Below are 24,625 nucleotides of genomic sequence, written 5' to 3' on the forward strand. Positions count from 1 at the left end.
TTTAGTTTTTGTCTACTAGATAGGTCATTATCATGATATATAGTAGGCTAGTTTGATGTGGTGTCATAGTTTCTTTTGTTTTATTTGCATACATATATGGGGTATGTCCTGTATATGAACTAGTGGGGAACTCATCCTCACTACTTGTACTTATTTGGCGGTTGTCTATATATAGAATCACCGGGGTAACCCTTTACCCCAGAAAAAAAAAATCACGTACAGAGTATATCCATTAGTTCTGTTAAATACAATTTTCTTATTATTTGGTTTATAAAATCATATTTATTCAACCCGTGTAATACACGGGTATTTTTAAAGTTACAACTTTTTTTTTATTATTTGGTAAACAATATTACATTTATTCAACCCGTGCAACATATGTGGTTTTAAAGATATAACTTTTTTTTAACTCGTGTAATATATGTGGTTTTAAAGATATAACTTTTGTTTAACTTGTGTAATACACGAGTGTTTTTAAAGATATAATTTTTTTTATTATTTAGTACACAATATTACATTTATCCAAACCGCGTAATGTACGTGGTTTTAAAGATGTAACATTTTTATTATTTGGTATATAAAATTACATTTATTCAACCTGTACAATACATATGGTTCTTATAGATATAACCTTTTATTATTTAATATATAAAATTACATTTATTCAACTCGTGCAATAAAGAAAGTTTTTAAAAATATATTATTTTATTATTTAGTATATAAAATTCACTTAGTTAACTCATGTAATACACGGGATTATAACATCTTCCTATACTAATAAATGAAAATCTTTTTGTACACGTGTCATTCTCTGGTGCCTCCTCCCTTTTAATAATACTTTTACATATTAATTTTCATACACAAAATATAATATAACATTAATTAATATAGTTAGAGATAAATGTATATTTCAAATTTAATTAATAATTATCTATAACAAATATAAATGTATCAAATAATATAATAAGTATAATATTATTTAATATAGTTAGAGATCAAACGTATAATTCAAATTTAATTAATAGTAAATTACTTTTTGAGTCCCTATGTTTTAGTGGTTTTAACCATTTAAATCCAAAATCAAAAAGTTTAACGCCCTGAGTCTCTAACCGCTCATTCACACCCTCTGTAAAAAATTCAAAAAACCTTTTGTAAGGTTGAGTACTCTAAGTTGTCACAACTCGTAGAAGTTTTCATTTTATCCTAACCATATATATTTGTTAAGATAAAATATATTATTTGGATATAAACAATAGAGTAAACTGCCATTTTGGTCCCTGTGGTTTGGGTACTGTTGCCATTTTAGTCCAAATCTCAAACTTTTTAAATATGGGTCCCTGTGGTTTCACTTTTTATTGTCATTTTAGTCCAAAATTCAAAAACTCTCTTTTTTGACTGTTGCAACCTGCCTATTTTGTCTTTTTGTGCAGGGGTATTTTTGTCCAACTAATTTTCATTTAACATATTCTTAATTAAAAAACTAAATTAAATACATTATTAATTTCTTTAAATACCCTTGTTAATATTCATTTCCCCATTTACAGAGATCATCCTCAATCATCTTCCCCCAAAACCACTGCGATTCATTGGAATCTTGGCTTGTCATAAGAGAGTTACACTCAGATGCATCAGAATCCTGGGACTTCTCCGAAAAATCCGAAAACAACGACCTCGTTATCACATTCTTTTCAACATTTTCACCATTATCTTCTTGATTCTGTGCAGCAATTACCTCATCAAGCATCTACACACAACCATTACAAAACAACCAAATTATAATCAACCAATTTACAACATCCTATCATACATCCACAAAGAATGAATCAAACCTGATTAAAATTGTAATTTCCATCAACAAGAGAGACAATACATCCACAATATTCTTCGATTCCCTATTCGAAACCACCATTCGTTTCTTCATACACCTGGATGATGGAGTCCTTAAACTACCCATTGCAAGCCCAACAATAGGTAACCAATTTGTAATATCAATCAATGCTGATTTTTCTTTTTCTTGATTCTTTTTCTGTTTTGATTTCATGACACCATTGTTGGATTCTTCATTCTTTAACCCTAAACATACAAACTTTATGATTAAAAACAAATACCCAGATGATGAATTGTTAAAAAATAGAGTATTGTTGTTACTGTTGTGATTCTTGACGGCTAAAACTCACCCTCACTTGATCATCCCCTCTCACATACACTAAACGACGCTGTAGCAGTCAAACAACAACACCACCACCTCCGTTCCAACCCATCTTCAATTTCAGAAATCCAGGGTTTCATATTTTCAATTTTATCATGAACTAAATTTAACTTTACTTCGATTCAATTACTCGATGGAAGTTCCAAATTCAGGAGCTGAGAGTCAAAGCTCCGACCAAAGTCAACCGATTCAGGAAACCGATGGCTTGAAGGCTGTCGGAGATCCGGCGGATGCTGGTGCTGTTGGTGAAGGTGAGGTGGAGTTAGGTCATGGAACCGATTTGGTGAAGAAGAAGAGTGGGCGGCCGCCTAGGTCTCAGGCGAAATCGCCGCCTGTTAAGATGAGCAAAGAAGAAGACGAGGATGTTTACTCTCGATAATATTATGTTGGTGTTTGCCGGTAGCAAAGAAGAAGATTAGGGTTTGGGTGTGGGTGTGGGTGTGGGTGTGGTGTGGGTGTGAGTGTGGGGAGAAGAAGAAGATGAACATATAAATCTGCTTGTAAAAGTTTTATAGGGTAAACAGATATTTAGTTTAATTAATTTAATTAATAATATGTTATAATAAACTTAAATTAACCATTTTGCCCCAGAGTAAAAGACAAAATAACCAGATTTTATTTACTAAATATCAAGTGATTTGATTTTTGGACTAAAATGGCAATAAAAGTGAAACCACAAGGACCCAAATTTAAAATGTTTGAGTTTTGGACTAAAGTGGCAAAAGTGACCAAACCACAGGGACTAAAATGGCAGTTTACTCTAAACAATAATTACTAATAAAGTATCGAATCACATGTACAAGTAACGAAAATATAACTGTTCTTTTGTTTTACTAATTTATCTAAATAAGTCATTTCATTAATAAGAATTATATACAAGTTTATAATTTACATTTTTCACCATTCAACCTGTGTAATACACGGGGTTGTGAGCTAGTAGTTTTTAATATGAAAATTGTCTAATTTATTCTTGCACCTCTACCCTTAATATTAATTAGCCTTGTTTCCATGCCTATCTGACTAAGGCAAAAGGGTGTGGGGTTATGTTTGGGATATGATTCGCCACGTAAGAATATGAATGGAAGGCTATACTACCCCATTCCATAATCCATCATGGTTTGTGACGACGGGGGTAGCCCAAGGATAAATAAAATGATTAATATGCAAAGAGCTTAAAAGGTTGAAAGGTTCATCGGATGAAAAGCTGTAAAATGAGGAAATCGAGAAACAGTAATCAGTCATGTCCAAGGACTCGTCTCACCAACTCATGCTCACCAACTCACAAAGTCAGAGCAGGTCTGCACAGGCACACTCTATTAACCAGGGGTCCAAAGCCTTCAACCCCAAAAGGGGAAACCCTCCATTGCAAACAGGTTTCGCTAGTCTTGTTTATACCATTTCAGGAGATGTCTTCCCCTATAAGAAGACAGCTCATGTTCACTTCTAAGACATTCCAAAAAGGCAGAGATTCCTTAATCTCTAGTCATTCAAAGAGTTCTTTGTCACTTCCAAACAACTCTTCATCACTTTCATTCTATTTGCTTTCTTTTCTGGATTCGAGCTGGCCTCGGAGAAAGAACCTCAAAGCGAATAACGAGTACATACTAGTGAACCTCCTTCCACGTTTTGCAAACGTGGAGGGACCCCGCGACCTGCGTTAGGCAAAACTGAACCCCTCAGCCTTTTTGCCTAACCAGCTTAGCTACCATCCTTGGTCCCGTGTTTGTTGCATCAACAAGTTGGCGCCCACCGTGGGGCTACGCCGCTGTTTCTCCTCAAAAGAGACCTGGTAAGTGTAGCTCCTTTCGCTCAAAACCACCATGTCAGAAAGTGGATCTCCGGGAGAGGTAAACCAGATCCCTAACACCTCTACCCCGGGAAGTGGTCAAGCTCACACAACAATAACAACGCCTTTTTCAACTCCGGGGAGTACACCCGAGTTCCTTACCTTCAACACACCAACCCCATCCAGATCTGGAGCTCCGTCTCCCAACGTTGGTGTGTCAGACACTCCGGCACGTGTTGAACTTACCCCCGAGGGGGTCGCTAATAACTTCCTTGAGCTAAGGTCACTTCTTAACCAACATGTGAACAGAGAAAGGGAAAAGGATTCGTCTAGATTACGACGAACCTGAGCCAACGTTGTCTCCTGGGCCACCTCTACCACCCTTTGTTACAAGAGGCGAGGCTGGTCCCAGCAACCCTTCAAACCCTCATCCTTATCTATCCACTATGACAAACCCCACTGTTCATCCTATTCTCTCTTCCCAACCAACTGCTAGTGGCACTCCTCTGGGACACGAGTTAACACTCGACCAACTCCTACAGTCCCCGGTGACCAGTTGTCCCACTTCTCTAACTACCACATGGGAGCAAGCCCTGTCCGTGCTCCCTTTAGCACGAAGTGCTGTTGCTAGCACCCCTCTCGGGGTAAGTTGCTCAGTTGGTCCGGGAAGCCTTCAAGGTTTCAATTTCATACCCAACATGATGTCTCAGATGATGGCCAACTTCCCCTGGCAACACTTCATCAACCAAGTGCTTGCCACCCAGGGAAACCATGGCAATAACAACAACGTAGGTACGAGACCTGAAGAAGACTTGGCTAAACCTTACAAGCCAAGTAACCTTTCATGCTTTTCAAGACAGATAGCTGATTATGATTTTCAGTCTAAAATCAAAATGCCAGCTCACATCAGAACGTATGATGGGACCGAAGATCCCGAAGATCATCTTCAGATCTTCACTGGTGCTGCTCGAATAGAAAAATGGTCAAATGCTGAATGCTGCCTAATGTTCATGCAGACTCTTATTGGGTCCGCTAGAATCTGGTTCAACGACCTACCTGCTCAAAGCATTCGAAGCTTTGATGATCTCAGCAGAGGTTTTCTGGCAAACTTCTCCCAACAAAGGAGGTACGTTAAAGACGCAACAGTAATCTTCCAGATAAAACAACGCGATGATGAAAGCCTACGGGCATTCATTGAACGATACAAGAAAGAAGGGCTAACCTATGTGGGGGCTGATGAGAAAATGAGAGTGGCCGGTTTTATGAACGCCATAACCTCCAAGTGTCTCACACGAGATTTCAACAAATCTCTGCCCAAAACCTTGGAAGAAGCCCTTGAAAGAGCCGAGGCTCACATTCGGGGAGAGGAAGCTGTGGACATCAAAGAACAAAGAAAAAGGGGTCCTGGCTGGCGAAGCAGTAGCCCAGCCAGAAAGAGAGGAAACTTTAACTCTTACGACAGACGCTCAAAGGGTTCAGACCCTCGAAGGGTTGAAGGGCGAAACCCTTCAAGCAGAGATAAAGGCATGAGTTTCACTCCCCTCACCAAAACCCCTCAAGAAATCCTGGCAACGGAAGAAGTCAAGCAAAACTTTAGACCTCCCAGACCTCTTCCTAAGAGTCGAAAAAATGAGAACTCCACTCAGTTCTGTGAATTCCATGAAGAAAAGGGACATCACACCAATGACTGCTTCCAACTGAAAAAGAGAATTGAAGAGGCTGTTAAGTCAGGAGAACTCGCCCATTTGGTAAAAGGGGTTCGAGACAAGATGGCTGAAGGGAAAGGGAAGGAAGTAAACATGGTGTATTCTGATGAAAAGGTCCCTTACAAGAAGCGACGGTTGGAAGATTGGGAGCTTCAGTGTGTCTGCTTCCCCCCAACAAGGAAGGACCCACTTCCTGGTCCCCTTGTGGTTGAAGCCACCGTGGGCACCTTACAAACGTGTAAAGCATACATAGACACGGGAGCAGCCACTGAAATCATGTTTGAGAAAATTTTCAACCAATTAAGTGATGAGGAACGTTCAAGGCTTCAACCCTCCGGGACCTCCATAAAAGGTATCGCCGATATAACCCTGAAGCCTTTGGGGCAAATAACCCTTGATGTCTGCTTTAAGGAGGGATCAAAGGAAAGAACCCGATCACTAACCTTCGTGGTTATCAACATCCCTTCCAACTATGACGTAATCATAGGGAGGCCCGGACAATGTGCATTCTACATGGCAGTGTCCGTTGGCCATGGCATTGTCAAATTTCCCACTGAAAGAGGAATTGCAACCCTTCAACCCTCTCAGGAAGCTTATCTAATCGAAGGGGAAAGTTCGAATGGTGAGAAGGACAAGCAAGGGTTAGTCATCAACCCTAAATACCCTGAGCAACGAATAAGGGTCAACCCCAACCTTTCCCAAGAGACCCTTTCATACCTTGAAAAGCTGCTGAAGCATCACAGTGATGTGTTCGCCTGGTCTCCTGAAGATATGACTGGGATCCCTCGAAACATTGCTGAACACGAGTTAAGGATACCACCCAATGTCAAGCCGGTGGTTCAAAAGAAAAGAAGCCTGGCACCCGAGAGAAGCCTGGCAGCTTGCCAAGAGGTTGAAAAGCTTGTATCAGCTGGCATTCTCCGAGAGGTCAAGTACCAATCATGGATTGCAAATCCTGTTATGGTCAGAAAACCCGACAACTCTTGGAGAATGTGCATAGATTTTAAAGATCTTAACAAGGCTTGTCCCAAGGATTGCTACCCGCTCCCAGAAATTGATCTCAAGGTTGATTCTCTCACAGGGTACCCGTTCAAATGCTTTCTCGATGCATACAAAGGTTATCACCAAATCCTCATGAAGAAGGAGGATGAAGAAAAGACAGCTTTCCACACAGACAAGGGCAGTTTTTGTTACCAAAAGATGCCTTTTGGCCTCAAGAATGCGGGTGCCACCTACCAACGACTCGGCGATAAGGCCTTTGAAAACCAAATTGGTAGAAACATGGAGGCATATGTCGATGACCTGGTGATCAAAAGCAAAACGGAATACCAAATGCTTGACGATATCCAAGAAACCTTCAAAAACCTTAGAAAGATCAACATGAAGCTTAACCCGGAAAAATGCTCGTTTGGATTTGATGAAGGAAAATTCCTGGGTCACATCGTTGGAAAGCAAAGTATCAAAGCCAACCCTAACAAGGTAAAAGCTGTCCTTGAAGCTAAACCACCGAGAACCAAGAAGGAGGTTGAAAGCTTGAACGGGAAGCTTGCAGCCTTGAAGCGTTTTACCTCAAAGCTGGCCGAAAGGTCTCTACCATTCTACAAAACGCTCAAGAACTGCTCAGATAAAAAAGATTTCAGATGGACCGATGAAGCTGAAGAAGCTTTCAATCAAATGAAGCAGCACTTAGCTTCCCTACCTGATATCGCAGCACCAGAAACTGGGGAGCTCATATCGGTGTACCTTTCAGTTGCCGACGAAGCCATCAGTGCGGTTCTCACTATTGAAAGAGACAAGGCTCAGGTACACGTTTATTTTTTCAGCAAAACTCTAAAACTAGCTGAAACCAAATATCCTCCCCTTGAAAAACTCGCTCTAGCCCTGGTCCAAACAGCCAGAAGGCTTAGAAGATACTTCCAAGCACATCCTATACAAGTGGTCACTGACCAACCTGTCAAGAATGTGCTTGAAAAACTTGAGAACTCAGGAAGGTTGGCAAAATGGGCAGTGGAACTAGGTGAACATAACATCACCTACGTCCCACGAAAAGCCATCAAAGCTCAGGTCCTGGCTGATTTCCTAGTCGAAGTCCCAAGCCAAACAATTGAAGAAGTAAACACCACAACCGCTGAACCCTCCAACCCTGAAGCCTGGAAATTATTCACTGACGGGGCTTCAAGCGTTGAAGGGTCAGGAGCTGGTTTAGTCCTAATCAACCCTGAGGGGCTAGAATTCACGTATGCTCTCCGTTTTAATTTTCAGACCACCAATAACGAGGCTGAATACGAAGCACTGATCGCCGGTCTACGGCTGGCCAAAGAAATGAAAGTCAAAAAGCTTGAAGTGTTCACTGATTCACTACTAGTATCAAGCCAAGTTAATGACAGCTATGTCGCCAAGGAGCCCAACATGAGAAAGTACAAAGAAAAATCTAAGGAGTTAATGAACACCTTCCAGGCATGCAACATCAAACAGATTCCAAGATCCCAAAACAAAAAGGCCGATGCCTTGAGCAAATTGGCATCTCTCACGTTCGCCCACCTCACGAAAAAGGTGTTGGTTGAAGTGTTAAAGGCCCGGTCGATTGATGAATTGGAAGTGCAAGATGTGGTCACCGAGGAAGATCCAAATTGGATGACTCCTATCAAAAAATTCCTTCAAGACAATGAACTGCCTAATGATCAAACGGAAGCTGAAAGGGTAAAGATCAAAGCAAGACAATATGTGTTGCAAGGAGAAACTCTCTATAAAAAAGGTTACCTTGCACCATTGCTAAGGTGTGTGGGCCCTGAACAAAGCAAATATTTGGTTAAGGAAGTGCATGAAGGAATATGCGGAGCTCATTTTGGAGCTAGGTCGGTGGTTGCAAAACTCATGAACCTGGGATATTTCTGGCCTTCAATGCATCGTGACACCGTCGAGCAATTGAAGAAATGTGATGCCTGTCAAATCCACTCCCCAATACCAAAAAGTCCCAAACATGACTTGGTCCCCATAACCTCAGCATGGCTATTCCATAAATGGGGAATGGACATTGTTGGACCATTCCCTCCAAGCAAAGGGGGAGTAAAATTCTTGTTGGTAGCAATTGACTACTTCAGCAAATGGCCAGAGGTTAAACCCCTTGCCAAGATCACAGGAAAGCAAGTCATAGACTTTGTTTGGGAAAATATCATCTGCCGCTATGGGCTGCCAGGGGTAATTGTCACCGATAATGGGAAACAATTCGCCGAGAAACCCTTCAGCCTTTGGTGCAAGGAGTACAGGATCAACCAAATCTTCAGTTCAGTGGCTTACCCGCAGTCAAACGGCCAGGTTGAAAGGACCAACAGAAGCATAGTGGAAGGCATCAAAACAAGATTGGGGAGGTATGAAAGTAATTGGCTGGAAGAATTGCCTAGTGTTCTATGGGCAATCAGAACAACAGAAAAAGCAAGTCACAAAAAGACACCTTACAGCTTGGTATTTGGATCCGAAGCCGTAATCCCCGCTGAAATAGGAGTTGTAACCCAACGAATTGTCAACATGGATCCCGAGGTAAACACACAAGAGACCATGTTGAACTTACAACTCCTAGAGGAGGCCCGGGATCAAGCAGCAATACAAGAAGCCAAATACAAGCAAAGGATGGAAAGCTACTACAACAAGAAGGTTAAGAACGAACGATTCAGGCCAGGGGATCTAGTCCTCAGAAACAATGAAGCAAGCAAAAAAGAAAATCAAGGGAAACTAGGCCCAAAATGGGAAGGTCCATACACCATCCTCGAAGCACACAAAGGAGGGTCCTACAAGCTGGGAGATCTAGAAGGCAAAAGGCTCCCAAGGCACTGGAACGGAAAAACCTTGAGAAAGTTCTATGTTTAGAAAGTTTGGTTTGTATCAAAAGAAAAACCCTTTGTAAAAGCGGATATTGCTTGAATGAATGAAGTCATTTTATCAAACTTGTCTTTCTATCCTAATATCAGGTTGAGAACCTAGCAAAAAACTCCATGGCAAGGGCCATGTAAGGGGATGAGCTCCCAGGCCATATCGCTCAATAGGTTCAAGGGTTGAATGGACCTATATAAGGGGTGAGTTCCTAGATCAATACAACTCCATGAGATTTGTTAAGAAAAAACAAGAATGTCTCATAGACAGGTTTGAACAGCCTACACCAATCGTTCCTTAAGTCTAAAAAACATACTCAATAAATAGACTTACGAAATCAAACAAACTACAACGAAATAAAGAAAAGGATAGATACTACGTCTTGATGATAAACACTAAGGTAAAGTGACTGCAGCACTGAACCCTTTAAAGTGTAAAAAACATAAAGACAAAGTAAACAAAGACAAGGCAAGAAAATAAAAATAAGGGACAAAGATAAACGAACTTATCAACTAAACATACAAACCAAACCAAAAGCTACCCAAATTTCAAGCCAACAGAAAATAAGCTTGAAAGGTTAAAGGCTTCAACCCATTAACATCTACACAAAAAGCCTGAAGGGTTGAAACCTCACAAGGCAAACCAAGCAAATGGAGCAAACAAAAATAACACCAACAACATAGCAACCATCATATCATAGTTAGGAAGGCCATAAAAGACCTTCAGAAGGTAGTCAAAGCAAGCCCTAGTGACTTGCAAATAAAACTAGTGTTCAATGGCCATACAGGCCTAACCAACCACAGGAACCTTAAGGGTTCCCAAAAACCTAACATTGTTTAAAACATTACAGACATTAAGTGTTTGCTAAGAAAGCTACGAATAAATATCAGTTAACAGAAGGCTTGGAACCTTCAGCCTTAGACTTTTTGGCTTTCTTAGTCTTCTTCATCTTAGCACCTTCTTCACCACCAACCGCAGAGGTCTCTAAACCAGCATCCTTTGAAGCTTCAGGCAAACTCGAGAGGGTATCATCACTATCCCCAGAGTAGGACCTCTTCCTTGACAAGGAACCCAAAACCTCAACACAAACTTTCTCATTCAACCCCTCAGGCTTCAATTCCTGTAAAACAGACAAAGGCTTACCAAAGCAAGATGATACTTCATGAATGAAAGGGTAAGTTAGCCTCTCCATCTGCTCAACAGAAGCCTTGAAGATATCAGAAGCCTCGGGGCGAAACATGGGTGACTTCTCCTAGGGTTGTCCAGACTCATGAAGTTTGTAGCCAGCAGTAAGGCCTTGATGCTTCCCCAAGTTCAAAAGCTTGGTGTAAACATCACCAAGGGCAGAGTTAAATTCCTTGGAATGCAAAAGATAAGTCACAACCTGCTGGAAACCATGCTCGATCAACCATTGATTGTCCACAGTCACTTGACCAAATGAAGCTTTCAACCCTTCCTTTTCTTCACGAAAAGCCTGCTGCTGGACAGCTAAGGCCTCTCGATCAGCCTTCAACTTCAACAAGTTAGCTTCAAAGCTCTTCCTCAGGTCACCCATCTCAATATCATGCATCTTTTTCAAACCATCAACCTCCTTCTTCCACGCTGCTTCCTTCTCTGCAAACCCAGCTATTTCCTTCTTCATTGATGCTAGGGAGGATTTCATCTTATCCTTCTTCTTAGAGAAATCCTCATACTCCCGCATCCTTTGGCGAAACCGAGTAATCCCTTGGGGAAGCATGGCAGCAAGGTTACAGGTGGTTAAAACCATGCGAGATAACATAAAGTCATCGTCCATCTCAGCAATGGTTTCACGAACAGAGGAAGGAGCAAGATGACTAAGAGCATCCTCACAAACAGCAGCATCCTTGAAGGTATCATCATTCTTCACTTGCCAAGCAGGCACATAAATACCTTCAGGGTCCAACCCTTCAGCGTCCCTGCTTGAAGATTCCTGAACAGGAACAACCTTCTTGCCTCGAACCTTCTTGCCATGAACAACCAACTCCTTGTCCTGTTCAACACCCGCTTCAACTTGATCCTCCGAAACTTCAATATCATCAGTCAAATCCACTGGCTCAGTAGAAGTGGATTGAGGACCAGCTTTCAGCAAACGACGAGAAGATCGGCGACTTGAAGACTTGGGGGCATTAGACTTGGTAAAACCCTTAACATTGGCAACACTAACATAACTCGTGCCCTCAAACCTTAGCTCGGAAGTCCTAACCACAACATTCTCACCCGGAACAGACGGGGCATCCTCAAACACAACATCGGACGTGTCGTCACTCTTGATAAAGTCCAAAGCAGACATAACTGGTAAAAAGAAAACAAAAGAAAATAAGGCATAAGCAAAGTAAAATAAGAAAAGGCATAAGGGAAAAAATGCATACCAATGCCATTTCTCATTAACACCGGATCCCGATCGGCTTTTCCCCAAATATTACTAACCCCTAAAAGCACTAACAAATGTTCGGGAAAGGGACGAACCCTCGAAGGGCACCCCCGAATGGCTGAAAGGAAAGCATCGTTCAACTCTGATTCAGAAGGCTCCGGATCATTAAGAACAGCATCCGGACGCCTCCACACCATTTTGAAAGGAACGATAGAGTCAGAAACCCAGAAAAACCGATCCTTCCAGGACCCAAGCGTTGTAACCATGGATGAAATAAGACAAGTATCAACCTTTGATGTCTCAAAGGTGAACCAATCACCATTTTTGGCTAAACGAAAAAATCTCCGAAAAAGCAACAAAGAGGGATCATACCCAAGAGCACGACACAACATTTCAAAGTGCAAAACCCTAGCCATCCCCTTCGGATGAACTTGCCCAAAAGAAACACGATAATACTCAAGCAAGTTCAAAACGAAAAACGAAAAAGGGTAACGAAGATTAGACCACTGAAAGTGACGACAATACAAAGCAATCGAACCAGGATTTGGTTTGTCAACAGAAACATCGCAAGCAGGGACAGTTGGATTAAATTTTTTATCAATACCATATTCAAGACAAAACAGGTCTACTTCATCTTGTGTCATTCGAGAGAATGACCTCGCTAAATCCTTAAGGGCACCCATGATTGAACAAAGTAAAAACGAAAATGGAGAAGAGAAACTAACCTGAGGAAGGAAACTGTGAATGATTGTAAGTAAAATGAAGAAATTTTACAACTTTAAAATAAATAAGATATTAAAGCAGGGGTAATAAAGGTAAATAAATGGTTCCTGCAAAACCGCCGCCTGACACATGTCAATCAAATCAACTGTCAAATCGTTTCAAATTCAAAATTCAAAAAAGTAACTGCCTCAAACCTTTCAAGCCTCCAAGCAACGAATCCTTGAAACCTTTAAAAGACATGCATAAAAGTCAGAAGTCTTTGAGCATACTACCCAAAAACCTCTGACTTGGGGGGCTGACGACGGGGGTAGCCCAAGGATAAATAAAATGATTAATATGCAAAGAGGTTAAAAGGTTGAAAGGTTCATCGGATGAAAAGCTGTAAAATGAGGAAATCGAGAAACAGTAATCAGTCATGTCCAAGGACTCGTCTCACCAACTCATGCTCACCAACTCACAAAGTCAGAGCAGGTCTGCACAGGCACACTCTATTAACCAGGGGTCCAAAGCCTTCAACCCCAAAAGGGGAAACCCTCCATTGCAAACAGGTTTCGCTAGTCTTGTTTATACCATTTCAGGAGATGTCTTCCCCTATAAGAAGACAGCTCATGTTCACTTCTAAGACATTCCAAAAAGGCAGAGATTCCTTAATCTCTAGTCATTCAAAGAGTTCTTTGTCACTTCCAAACAACTCTTCATCACTTTCATTCTATTTGCTTTCTTTTCTGGATTCGAGCTGGCCTCGGAGAAAGAACCTCAAAGCGAATAACGAGTACATACTAGTGAACCTCCTTCCACGTTTTGCAAACGTGGAGGGACCCCGCGACCTGCGTTAGGCAAAACTGAACCCCTCAGCCTTTTTGCCTAACCAGCTTAGTTACCATCCTTGGTCCCGTGTTTGTTGCATCAACAGTTTGCATGGATTGAACCATGCCAACCATGGTCATCATTTCCATTTTTTCAAGTAATCATTTCCTTTTTTTTTAGACAAACATAATTTAAAATAAATAGGTGAATAGTGGTTTGGTTCATGACCACAGGGTAGTGGTTTTGGATTGTGAATTAGAGGTGGATGATATGACAATGATGTAGAAGGTCATGATGATCACGAGGGTCATGAACACACCCTATAACCTAAGGCATTGTCGTGAATGTAAGGAAGGTTAAACTAGTAATTGCAGTTTGTGTGAGTGTAGTAGATAGATAGGGCTATCGACATTTGATTGGCTAACGGAATTTGGGCCCAAAAACTCCCCCACCGAGAGCAAACAAGACCTTAACGGAGGCCGCCGTACAGAAAACCTCCGGCAAAACTAGTAAAAAATGGCGGCTCCGACTACCACTGCAACTGCTTTTCTCAAGACAGTTGACCGTCTTCGTATCTCTCCCGCAAACTCTCCGCCGCTCCGTCCTCCGTTTCCCGCCAAAAAATCCTCCAGAATTTTAGCTATGGCACCGAAGAAGAAGGTAAGACCATAAACACAAATTATTATTATTAAGAGCTTGTACAATTACGTCGAAATTTAGTTGATATTTTAAATTCAATTTTAGTTTCACTTTAATTACAATTCAGTTTCAGTTTAGGTTATTGAAAGTTATATGAATTTGTCATGAATAATTATGGATTTTCTAATTGTGTAACGAGATCCAATCGCACAGGATTTAAGTTTGATTGTGTTTCGATTTACAAGTTAAGTTATAATGCAGTTGAACAAGGCTGCATTTTTATAAAAACAAACAACAGGGCCAAAAAGAAGCTTGGAGTCCCCAACAAAAACATTACATTACATTACAACGTCTAGAATATTAAAATCGCTCCACCTCTCCCACACAAGTTTATCCATCCATAAAAACGACTCCTCTTTGATCTCGTCTACAATCTTCAAGACCCGGAAGGAACATTATCAAACAATTTCTTATTTCTCGCTTTCCACACACACCACACAGTTGCATAGCACACCGCAGTCACCCCATTTTTCCATAGATTTGACCCTTTCATATTATCGATCCCCTCAAGCACATCATGAAATGAAGCCGCTTGCACATTGAGTGGGATTTTCAGCCACACCACAATATGCCACCAAACCGATTTACTCATCACACACTCTGCAACCAGATACCCACACAATTTACAAGATGCATCTGATAAAGCTATACCTCTGTTGCACAAAGCGGCCACTATCGGGATGCTTCCAAGACTTGCCTTCCAAGCAAAGAAAAGTACTTTTTTTGGCACCGAGACATTCCATTTGAATCTCCCAACTTGCACCCTTTCCCCCAGTTTCTCTGCAACCTCCGCTCTAAACGAGGCGACTAAAAAACCTTATTTGACCCCTCCCCATCGATCAAACCCATCTCGCTTGTATCTCGAATCCTGGCCTTCCCGATCTCTTTTTCAGTCATCATAATATCCTTCCATATCCCTGTTTGACACTTTTGCAGCGGGATCCTTTGCTCTTGTTCTCCGTTTCCGTGAAGCGCTCTTACCACAGTAGCCCAAAGTTGATTGGAATACTTCACATACCTCCATTCTCCATTTCAGTTTCAATTCAATTTTAATTTCATTTTCGGTTAATGAATGTAATATGAATTTAGTCTCAATCATTACGAATAATTATGGATTTTCTAACTGTGTAACGCCATCCAATCGCATGCTTCTGCTAGATTCAAATTCGATCATTTTTCGATTTAGAAGTTAAGTTCCAATGCAGATGATATTTTCCGTTCAGTTTCGGTTACTGAAAGTAATTTGAATTTCGTCTGGATCATCATAAATAATTATGGATTAGCTAATGGTGTAACGAGATACAATCACATGCTTTTGCTAGATTCCGATTTGATTGTTTTTCGATTTAGAAGTTAAGTTTGAATGAATGCAGGTGAACAAGTATGACAGTGGTTGGAAAAAGGAGTGGTTTGGGGCGGGGATCTTCTTCGAAGGAAGCGAACAAGTTGATGTGGACGTGTTCAAGAAGCTGGAGAAGCGTAAAGTATTAAGCAATGTAGAGAAGGCAGGGCTGTTGTCAAAAGCGGAGGAGCTAGGGCTTACTCTCTCTTCTATTGAGAATTTAGGGCTTTTGTCGAAAGCCGAAGAGTTAGGGCTTCTCAGCTTGCTTGAAACGGCTGCAGGATACTCTCCTGCAGCTTTAGCGTCGGCTGCGCTGCCAGTTCTGGTGGCGGCGATTCTAGCAGTTGTTTTGATACCGGATGATTCTACTGTTTTGGTGGTGGTGCAGACCGTCGTAGCAGGTACGCTTGCTGCTACTGGAGCTGGATTGTTTGTTGGTTCGATTGTGTTAGATGGATTACAGGAAGCTGATTAGAGTGTTGTTGTTTTGTATTATTTATGAGTTGAAGTATTTGGTTGTGAATAATCTATGTTTGTTGTAATTCAAATTTGTTAACAATGGATGTGATTATATTATGTGGAGGAATCTAAAGAACTTCTTCTCATTGCTTGTACATGCTTTTCGATTTGCTGCAGCACCTAAGCAAATCCTACACGAAAGGATGACTAGTAATTCAGGGAATTAGGGGTGTTAAGGGTGATAATTTTTGCATTAAACTGTTAGTAATGGTTTTAAACCCTTTAAACCAAGCCCAAACCGATTTAAAATGAACCATGAACGTCACTAGAATGGTGTAGTGTAAAATCTTATATAATAACTAGAACTGTTCACAAGTCAATTTGAGCCGAGTCGGGGTCAGCTCAGGCTCAGGCTTGAAAATATACGAGCCGAGACGACTCCGCTCGAAATCCTCTACCAAGCTAAAGGTTTAAGCTCAAATTCGGCTTGTTTACAACTCGAGCCAGCTAGTGGCTTAATAAGCCGACTTGTATAATTTTGAAGTATGAGAAATAAAAAGCTAAATAATCAAAGCAAATCATGTATTAAAGTAGGGGCGTAAACGAGTCAAGCAAAGTCCGAGCTCGCATGAGTTTGAGCTTGACTCGTTTTACTTAAGATAGCTTGAGCTCGTCTCATTAGTAGTTTACCAAGCTTGGGTCGGGCTCCGGTCGGTTATATTTTTATACACATTTATAGATATTTACATGTTATAATTAAATTAAAGTTTTTATATATCACATAATACATATACTATTTCGTTATTTAATTGATTGATTTAGTTTGTTTAATTGATCGATGCATCTTAAATACAAGTTATTATATATAAATTATATGTCAAAAATGCATCTAGTGTGTTTTTAAATATAATACGTTCTATTTGTTTTTTGTAGTAATGGAAATGGGCTTAAACGGTATGTAATGTAACTAGGCTAAACATGAGACCAACAAGCGATTAATTGGGCTACTTAACTTTAAATGGGCTTGAGATGGGCTGGTCATCGGAAGAGGAAAAGGAAAAGAGAAATTCAATCGGCAGTTTTTGGGGAGCAGTTTCAAGCGGAAGCAGAAGGAAAAAGAATGGAGGCCATACTTTGGGCTGGGTTTGACGGCTGTAAAAGAAAAAAGCACCAGAAAGGTTTGATATGTTTGTCATATGTATATATGATTTTATTATTTAATACGAAGATTCATTTCTTTGGTGCTAGTGCCTTACTAGTATTAATAAAACTTTTCTGTTGGCCGTTCAAAAAAGAAAAAAAAAAAAACGAAGATTCAACAATCGACAAAAGTTCATTTCTTTCTTGTCCATGGCTTCCTAGTTTTTTTTACTTGATCATTTGTTATGTCTCTATGAACACTTATATCAACCATCGAGTTAACAAGTGGTAATCCAACTTTATTGAATGACAATCGTGTTTACACTTTGGAATGAATTCAAATGCATGTGATTGATTCTTGAGTTAATTCGACAGATGGTTTATAGTACTCCACTAGATCATGCCTAGTACACCTTAGTTTAGTTAAAGATCTGACAATGGTGTGTAAGTACATATATCGTGCTTCAGGCTAATTGTGAGATCCAGATTAGCTATGTCTATGTAACAGATTAAACATTCTTATATAAATTAATTCTTGCCGTTTGCCACTAAGTAACAAACCCGAAGCTGGAAGTAAGTGGCTGTTTCTTATCTCCGTCTTACTTTTGTTGCAACTAATTAGTTTAGCGTTGGTTTAATTCAACCTTTCTAGCATTTGCTGTACTTATCAAATAATACGTGTAATACTAACCACATGTTTCTCGTGGATACAATACGCTAGTTACCCTAACCATCTAGGTTATTTAGGTTGTTACATGATTTAACGATGATCATCATTGATGTAGGTTTGATTACTTTCCTTAGTTCAATTTCATAGTTTTGTGTTTCTATGCAGTAAATGCTTGTACACACCACATTCTTTACAGTCCGAACTACGAACAACAATTCGGATATAGAGATAAACTAAATTTGTGGTTGAAAAGAAACCACTTTCTTATTTTATGTCAAATTTATCATTCTTATCAGAAGCTGGGGATTGATGATGACTCTTTAGACTTTCCTTGAGCATTGGACCATCTTTTGATCATCTGTCATTATCTTCTGGACTTGAATCAATCAATTTAATGGAAGCTGTCCCTTTTTTGCTTTCAGGAAACATTTAATCTTCTTAATTATCCTTTCCTTTTCTGGATGTTTAAATGCAATTTTGTATAAAAATCACACTTTCAAAGCTTATCACGCTTCAAGTGCTATCACTTCATACAACCCCACCATTTTAGATCCACTTATTTGACTTGATTAGACATTATTGTGAAGAAAACTATTTCTGGATAAGTTAACTATGTGATACCATACTTGAAGCAATTGGATAAGTGTAAGTGGGTTAGAAAAGATCATAAAACGGTATAACTTTCATTTTAGTTGGAGTTACCACACATAAGACCCTGTGTAATGGGGCGTTTTTTTTAAAAAAAATTCAAAAAAAACGCCTGAAAACGCCCATGCACCATTACATGGGGCGTTTTTTTTAGCAAAAAATCAAAAAAAGCCCCTTTGGCGTTTTATAAACCACGCCCAACACCCTTTGTCTTTGTCCAATCACATTTCATCTCCCTTGTCCTATCCAATAAGATTTTTTCTTTTTTTTTTCTTTTTTTTTATTTAATGCCCCAATAATGCCCAATAATGCCCCATCCCCACTACACCCATTTTAGAAAACGCTCAATAATGCCCCTTTGCTGACTGGACCGCCACATGGCGTAAAATGCCCACACTTGGGGGCATTATTTTCCCCTTCCATTACACATGGTCTAAGTAATGGGCAGAAACATCTGTAGGGCCTAGCTAGATCATGTGCTAAAACGCCATAGGCGGTTTGTGCCCCAGCCGTCAGACATGAGTTCCATTAACCGGAAGCCTGATTTGAAACTCAAGCATGTTTTCCGGCCAACTTTAGTAACTCTTTTATTGTTCTGTTTAAGTTGTTGAAACAAGTAAATGATTGACTACACTACTTTACTCATTATTTACTTGCTTAATTTATGTTGTTAGTTATCAATTTTAAATTTTGTGATTTAAGGATTCATTAAAAAAGATAAGCATATGCAATAATCATTAATTGGCTTCATTCATTCTAGTATACAAAGGCCACCAATGGCAGAATAGAAAATAACTGAATAAGTTGCATATCTCACTAACTTACAAACACATATGCATCCACATTCATATTAAATATATTTCATGGCATAGAATATCCTCAGATTCCTGTTGAATTGCACAGCATTCTTGTGTCATTTGAACCACTGTTGCTCTTTGGTCTATATTTATAGGATTTAGCCCACGTGAGATAAACAAGGAAGTTAAGCCCACTAAGTACACACATTAGCCAGTAAAACCTTTCAAGATGATAATGATTTAAGTTACTCCCATAGAGCCATGGCGTGTGACGGAAGGACCCTGTAACATGGTTCACTATAGCCACAAGCACTGAGCTAAGATAATAACCCATGGCTAATGAAGCCCAAGAGAGAGATGTAGCCAATGACCTCATGCTAAATGGTGCTTCTGTGAAAAAGAAATCCATCATGCCAGCTAAACTAAAAAGATCAGCTGACCCAAGAAACAAGTATTGCAAAGAAACCCAAAGGAAAGTAATTGGCAATGGTTCAGTAGAGTTCATTAAAGTGGCCCGATGCGCCACTTGTTTTCGTTTTATCTCAACTAAAGCTGCAACTGCCATAGCCATGACGGATAGAAACAACCCGAATCCGATTCGTTGTAAATGGGTTATACCCATTTCTGTTTTGGTTATCTTCCTTGCAAATGGGATTATGACGTGGTCATACATTGGTGCTAGTATCATGATGAAAATGACTGGGAATACAGGAAGAGAAGCTGGAGGAACGCGTAAGGAGCCGATTTTAGTGTTCATGGTTGCTGCTTGTTGGACGGAAAAGGTAGAGAGCTGAGCAAGGCAGCAGTTGAGCATTATGGTTGACATGAATACTGGGAAGATTTTGAGGACAATTTTAACCTCTTCCACTTGCTTAATATTGACCTTAAATGTTGGAGAAGTAGTAGACCTGTTCATAACTGCTCGGTTCAGAAAGCCGAGTTCTTTGGTTATGTTCTCTTCTTCTTCTTCTTCAATATTTTCCATTGAACTTGTTCTGGATGATGGGTTTGTGCTAACTACATGAGCAGTTCGTGCATTACCTGAAAATGTGTTGAAAATTGCTGCTACAAGTACCTGGTGTAAACAATTTTACACTTCAACATTATTTTTTCAATGTATCGGGGATTTTGAAAGTGTTTGTAGGCAGGGCATGGGTTGTGTTTCTAGGCGCTTCGCTAGTTGAAGTAGTGAAGTCTAGACTTCACTATTATTTTGTTGACATTCCGATATAATGTTTAAAACCGAGACAAAAAAAACGAAGGAACTCATTTTTTAAAAAGTTTTTATGGGAATGCTGAAAAAAAATAAACAAAACTAAGTAATTAAATTTAAAAAAATGAATTTTTGAATAACACATAAACTTTAACTAGCAAAGTGCCTAGAAACACAAAAAAAATTCCATACACCACTTACAAACACTTTCAAATTCTCCAAAACACCTACAATAAAAGGAAACTTGCATAAAAAAAAAGTGAATGCTTTAGCTGGTGACAAACTTTGCTTTTGTTGGAAATTTTATAAATAATATTATATTATGAGTTAATAATTGAGCCAAAATGAATGAAAGATATTGAGCATTAAGTTTGTGTGTTAGAACCATAAATATGTGGGAAATTGAGCTTGTCCCACATAGGTGGAGAGATAAATCTTTTGTGGATTTATAATTAGAATTCTCTACACAAATGTATTCTTATGTGACAACTCATACCCAGTGGTAGCCAGTTGGGTCCGAAGAACCCGACGCTCGCGCCTGGGCATTGGACGTGGGCGATCGGTGCTTTGATGGCGTACTTCGCATCGCCGCGAGCCGTTTGGAGCTGCCTTTAGTAATTTTTAGATGTGTCTTGGCCTGGTGTTGTCAGCTAGAGTCAAATGATTAAGTTACAGAATGCTATTGAATTCTAGAATTTATTTTATTGAATGGTGCATTCAATATAGACTTATCATTTCGAATTCTAACCAGATACAAAGCTTTGTGCTTTGTTTTAGACACACAAGACTGAAGTCGTATGGTTCATATAACACACACATCAAACGAATTCCCTGACTTTGCATCTCTATGCACTCTTGTTTCAGGTATCCTTTCGGGTGCTAAGCTAATCCTGGTAGTACAATCTGCTTAGGCTATTGTATCCTGGGAAACAGACGGGTTCACCTGGGTGGCCCGAAATATGTTTTAAGGGAAGCGTCTTGAACGTGACTCAGCCGCTATCTCTTCTTTTATCTTTTGTTTATTTTTCTTTTGTTGTAATCAGCTTAAGGTTTATTTGTTTCGTTTTGTTTGTAATTTTATTCTATAGTTTTCATTTTACTAGTTGTAATTCGCAATGAAAAATTAATAAAAGTGTACTTTCTTTTATTTTGTGAAGGTGCTCCTACAACTTTCACCTATAAAAAGGTTACAAGTTTTGAAGATTTCATTTTAAGCTAACCACCTTTAAAAAGTTTTGAAATGGTACCTTGCATATGGTTGTAATAGGGCTTCCTGTAGGAACTTTGATCCTGTAGAAGGTGGAACCAAGTAGAAATATAGGGATAGATATCAGAATAGCCATGGTGGATATACCAAAACCCCACTGCCATCCTTTATTATCCTCAATCCACACTGCAAATGTGACTGCAATAAGTGCACCACAAGCAAGGCAAAACACATAATAATTAAAAAAAGATGATCTTTGCTTTCTTCCTTGAGTGGTTTCTTCATCAAATTGTTCAGCTCCATGAGGTGGAAGGGAGCCTTTTATCCCACCAACACCCAACGCCACCAGATACAATCCTACGTATAAAATCGCTTCTTTACCACCTTCAACTTGTCGGCATTTATCATTCCGGTTGGCTGATAAACAGCTTTCTGGTTCCAAAGAATGTGTGTAGGCTTGAAGTGTGAGTAATACAAGACCCTGTTACAATAAAGAATGACGGAATTAGAACTTTTTAGTCAGAGGGTTATCACAAGTTCTAACTTCCAACTTGATTAAAAAAAAAAAAAAAACTCATATTTTATGTATAAAAATCCAATTAATAATTTCTGGTTACAAAGTCCGCAGATCCTCTTGACCCCTCTTTTTGCCGCTTACAATGGTCAAATTCAATTTACTCAAACATTTTAATGTCTTTTGACTTATTACTTTCTTCTGTTTTGTCTTTTATATAAGGGGGTGGCCCAAGATGATCTGTTTAGAATGGATGATTAATGTTTTCATGGGTTGCAATGTATGGGTAAGTAGGTTCTGAGACAACAAATCTCAGGCCATAAAATCTTGTTATTTAATATTATAATTTTCTTGGATTGCATATATGGACCACACATGTGCGCCGGCCATATCCGTCTCTAAGTAATGAAATAAACATAAAGATGTCAGCTTCTTGGTTCAACTCTATGAATTGGATATCACTTGCCTCAGCATGACGTCAGTGACAGTTCATATTGAAAACAAAATGTCGGAATAATTTCCGAGTTACCTATTTTCAAGGGAATTGTATATATAGAGAGAGAAAGATAATAAAGAAACAATTTTAAGAAGGAACCATGATCACGAATTATTGTTTTAACGGTAATACATTAGGCATTTATCTATTTATATAACTAACTCTCTTTTCTTATCCCACCCAGGACAGGACCGATGGGCTTAGCATTCTAGGCAGTGACATAGGGCCCGTAAAAAGTAGGGGCCTCTAAAACTTTTTTTTTGTTTTCCATATATCACATGTGTATTTATCCCAAATGAATAAATACATAGCTAAAGACATAATAACCGAAACAAGTGAATGACGATTGGGGGAGAAATTAAGGGTAATCAATTGCCGCAGATTGTGTGATTTGCGATTAAGTAACAATAAAAAAATAATTTTGCGATTTGATATTCGCAATTTTACGACTTGATTTTACGATTTGCTATTGACGATAGATATTTTTTAGGTTTAAGTCTCACAAGAGCCCCCACTTTATAGTTCGCTTAGAGCCTTCGAAAATGTTGGGCTGGCCCTAATCCCACCATATTTGACATACACACCGTAAAAACAGTTATACGGTTCTCGTATCACCGACTTATTGTTTTAACCGTAATACATTAGGCAGTTATCTAATTATATAACCGACTCTCTTTGCCTATCCCACCATATCTGACATACACCGTAAAAGCAGTTATACGGTTCTCGTAATTCTCTATTTAAAATTGGCTATGTATGTATATAGAATTTATTAAAGGTTTCTTAGGTACCGCAAGTTCAATTGTAGCACTTATGAGATAAATGCAGTAGGTGGTGAAGAAAGCATCAGCTAAGAAGCCACCAAGGAGAGCAAGAAGGAAGGCTGTGCCCATAAAATTGCTAACAATATTTGAACATCTTGATGGAGAAAAGTGCATAAATTTTGACAAATAGAGCACCAGGTTGCTTGCATTGGCCAAATATGCCAAATTCTCCAATACCTCCACAACTATATACATGTTTTACACAATTAAAAGACCAAATTAGTTAAATAATATTATATAAAAAACCGTCAACTTTGTATCCTAAATTAACAGTTGACTTACCTAAGACAAAAGCTGCAGCACGTATGCCACCATGTTGACCTTCAATAGCTGGTTTGTTTCTCCAACTGACATACCTGCTGGATTTGCTTATTTGGCACTCTTCATCCTACAACAACATCACAGATTAAAATAATATATCATCATTAAAGCTAGAATGTGGTAGTAAAGACAGCAAAAAGAATAAGTGATCATACCATATTGTTCTTCAAACCAGATGATCTTTATCTGCTAAAGAATATTATATATTATGCTAGTTACAAACTTTTATTTGTGGTGGGAGAATTATGATGCATGGCATCCTATTTATATAGGGGCCGGGGTCCAACCCACTTGGAAAAGTGATTGCTTTCCTTTGGCCTTTTGCATCCTAGCTCTACTTAATTAATACATGTTTGTAACCTAAGAGAGTCGTATCACCAATTAATTAAATAATGTTTTATTAAGTATTAGATTTGAGAAAAAGAAAACTTGAACCGAGCCTTTTCAGCCACTTCTCATAACTCAACTATATATTGTGCTATATGCATATATACATATTAAGTATTAGATTTGGGAAAAAGAAAACTTGAACCGAGCCTTTTCAGCCACTTCTCATAACTCAACTATATATTGTGCTATATGCATATACATAGCACAGAGTACGTTCTAACTTCTAATAGTCTCTACTCTCTAGTAATATTTACGCCGCTAGAAAACTGGACAGTTACTACCACATTTCTGGTCACAGATAACCTTTTAGGACAGAAAATACAATTATGTGGGTAATCCCATTTTGTGACGCGGTGATTAAGTTACGACGGAATTTACAGAGTTTCTTTTGTGGTCACAAATCTTGCAACCGGTT

At 39.2% G+C, this 24,625-nt stretch overlaps 2 protein-coding genes across 2 annotated transcripts; one reads left to right on the plus strand and one right to left on the minus strand.

Moving 5' to 3' along the window:
* Window positions 1–13,866: 13,866 nt before the first annotated feature.
* LOC110879726 lies at window positions 13,867–16,136 on the plus strand. Its single transcript, XM_022128248.2, has 2 exons — window positions 13,867–14,150; window positions 15,563–16,136. Exons 1-2 carry the CDS (start codon window positions 14,007–14,009, stop codon window positions 16,004–16,006), a joined length of 588 nt encoding a protein of 195 aa, XP_021983940.1. The 5' UTR covers window positions 13,867–14,006; the 3' UTR covers window positions 16,007–16,136.
* Window positions 16,137–19,172: 3,036 nt separating this feature from the next.
* Window positions 19,173–24,105, minus strand: LOC110879727 (protein NRT1/ PTR FAMILY 4.6). Its single transcript, XM_022128249.2, has 5 exons — window positions 23,976–24,105; window positions 23,782–23,887; window positions 23,467–23,684; window positions 21,706–22,146; window positions 19,173–20,320 (listed from the first exon to the last, which is right to left on the minus strand). Exons 1-5 carry the CDS (start codon window positions 23,976–23,978, stop codon window positions 19,328–19,330), a joined length of 1,761 nt encoding a protein of 586 aa, XP_021983941.1. The 5' UTR covers window positions 23,979–24,105; the 3' UTR covers window positions 19,173–19,327.
* Between the last annotated feature and the right edge of the window lie 520 nt (window positions 24,106–24,625).

This window comes from Helianthus annuus, chromosome 9 (genome assembly GCF_002127325.2).
Source record: "Helianthus annuus cultivar XRQ/B chromosome 9, HanXRQr2.0-SUNRISE, whole genome shotgun sequence".
NCBI lineage: Eukaryota > Viridiplantae > Streptophyta > Magnoliopsida > Asterales > Asteraceae > Helianthus > Helianthus annuus.

Coding starts and splice junctions, on each gene's coding strand:
- LOC110879727 (XM_022128249.2), bottom strand. Junction 23,685..23,781: donor TGCTGCAGCTTTTGTCTTAG/GTAAGTCAACTG, acceptor ACATGTATATAG/TTGTGGAGGTATTGGAGAAT. Junction 20,321..21,705: donor CTATTACAACCATATGCAAG/GTACCATTTCAA, acceptor TGTTTACACCAG/GTACTTGTAGCAGCAATTTT.
- LOC110879726 (XM_022128248.2), top strand. CDS start 14,007: ATGGCGGCTCCGACTACCACTGCAACTGCTTTTCTCAAGACAGTTGAC. Junction 14,151..15,562: donor CTATGGCACCGAAGAAGAAG/GTAAGACCATAA, acceptor GAATGAATGCAG/GTGAACAAGTATGACAGTGG.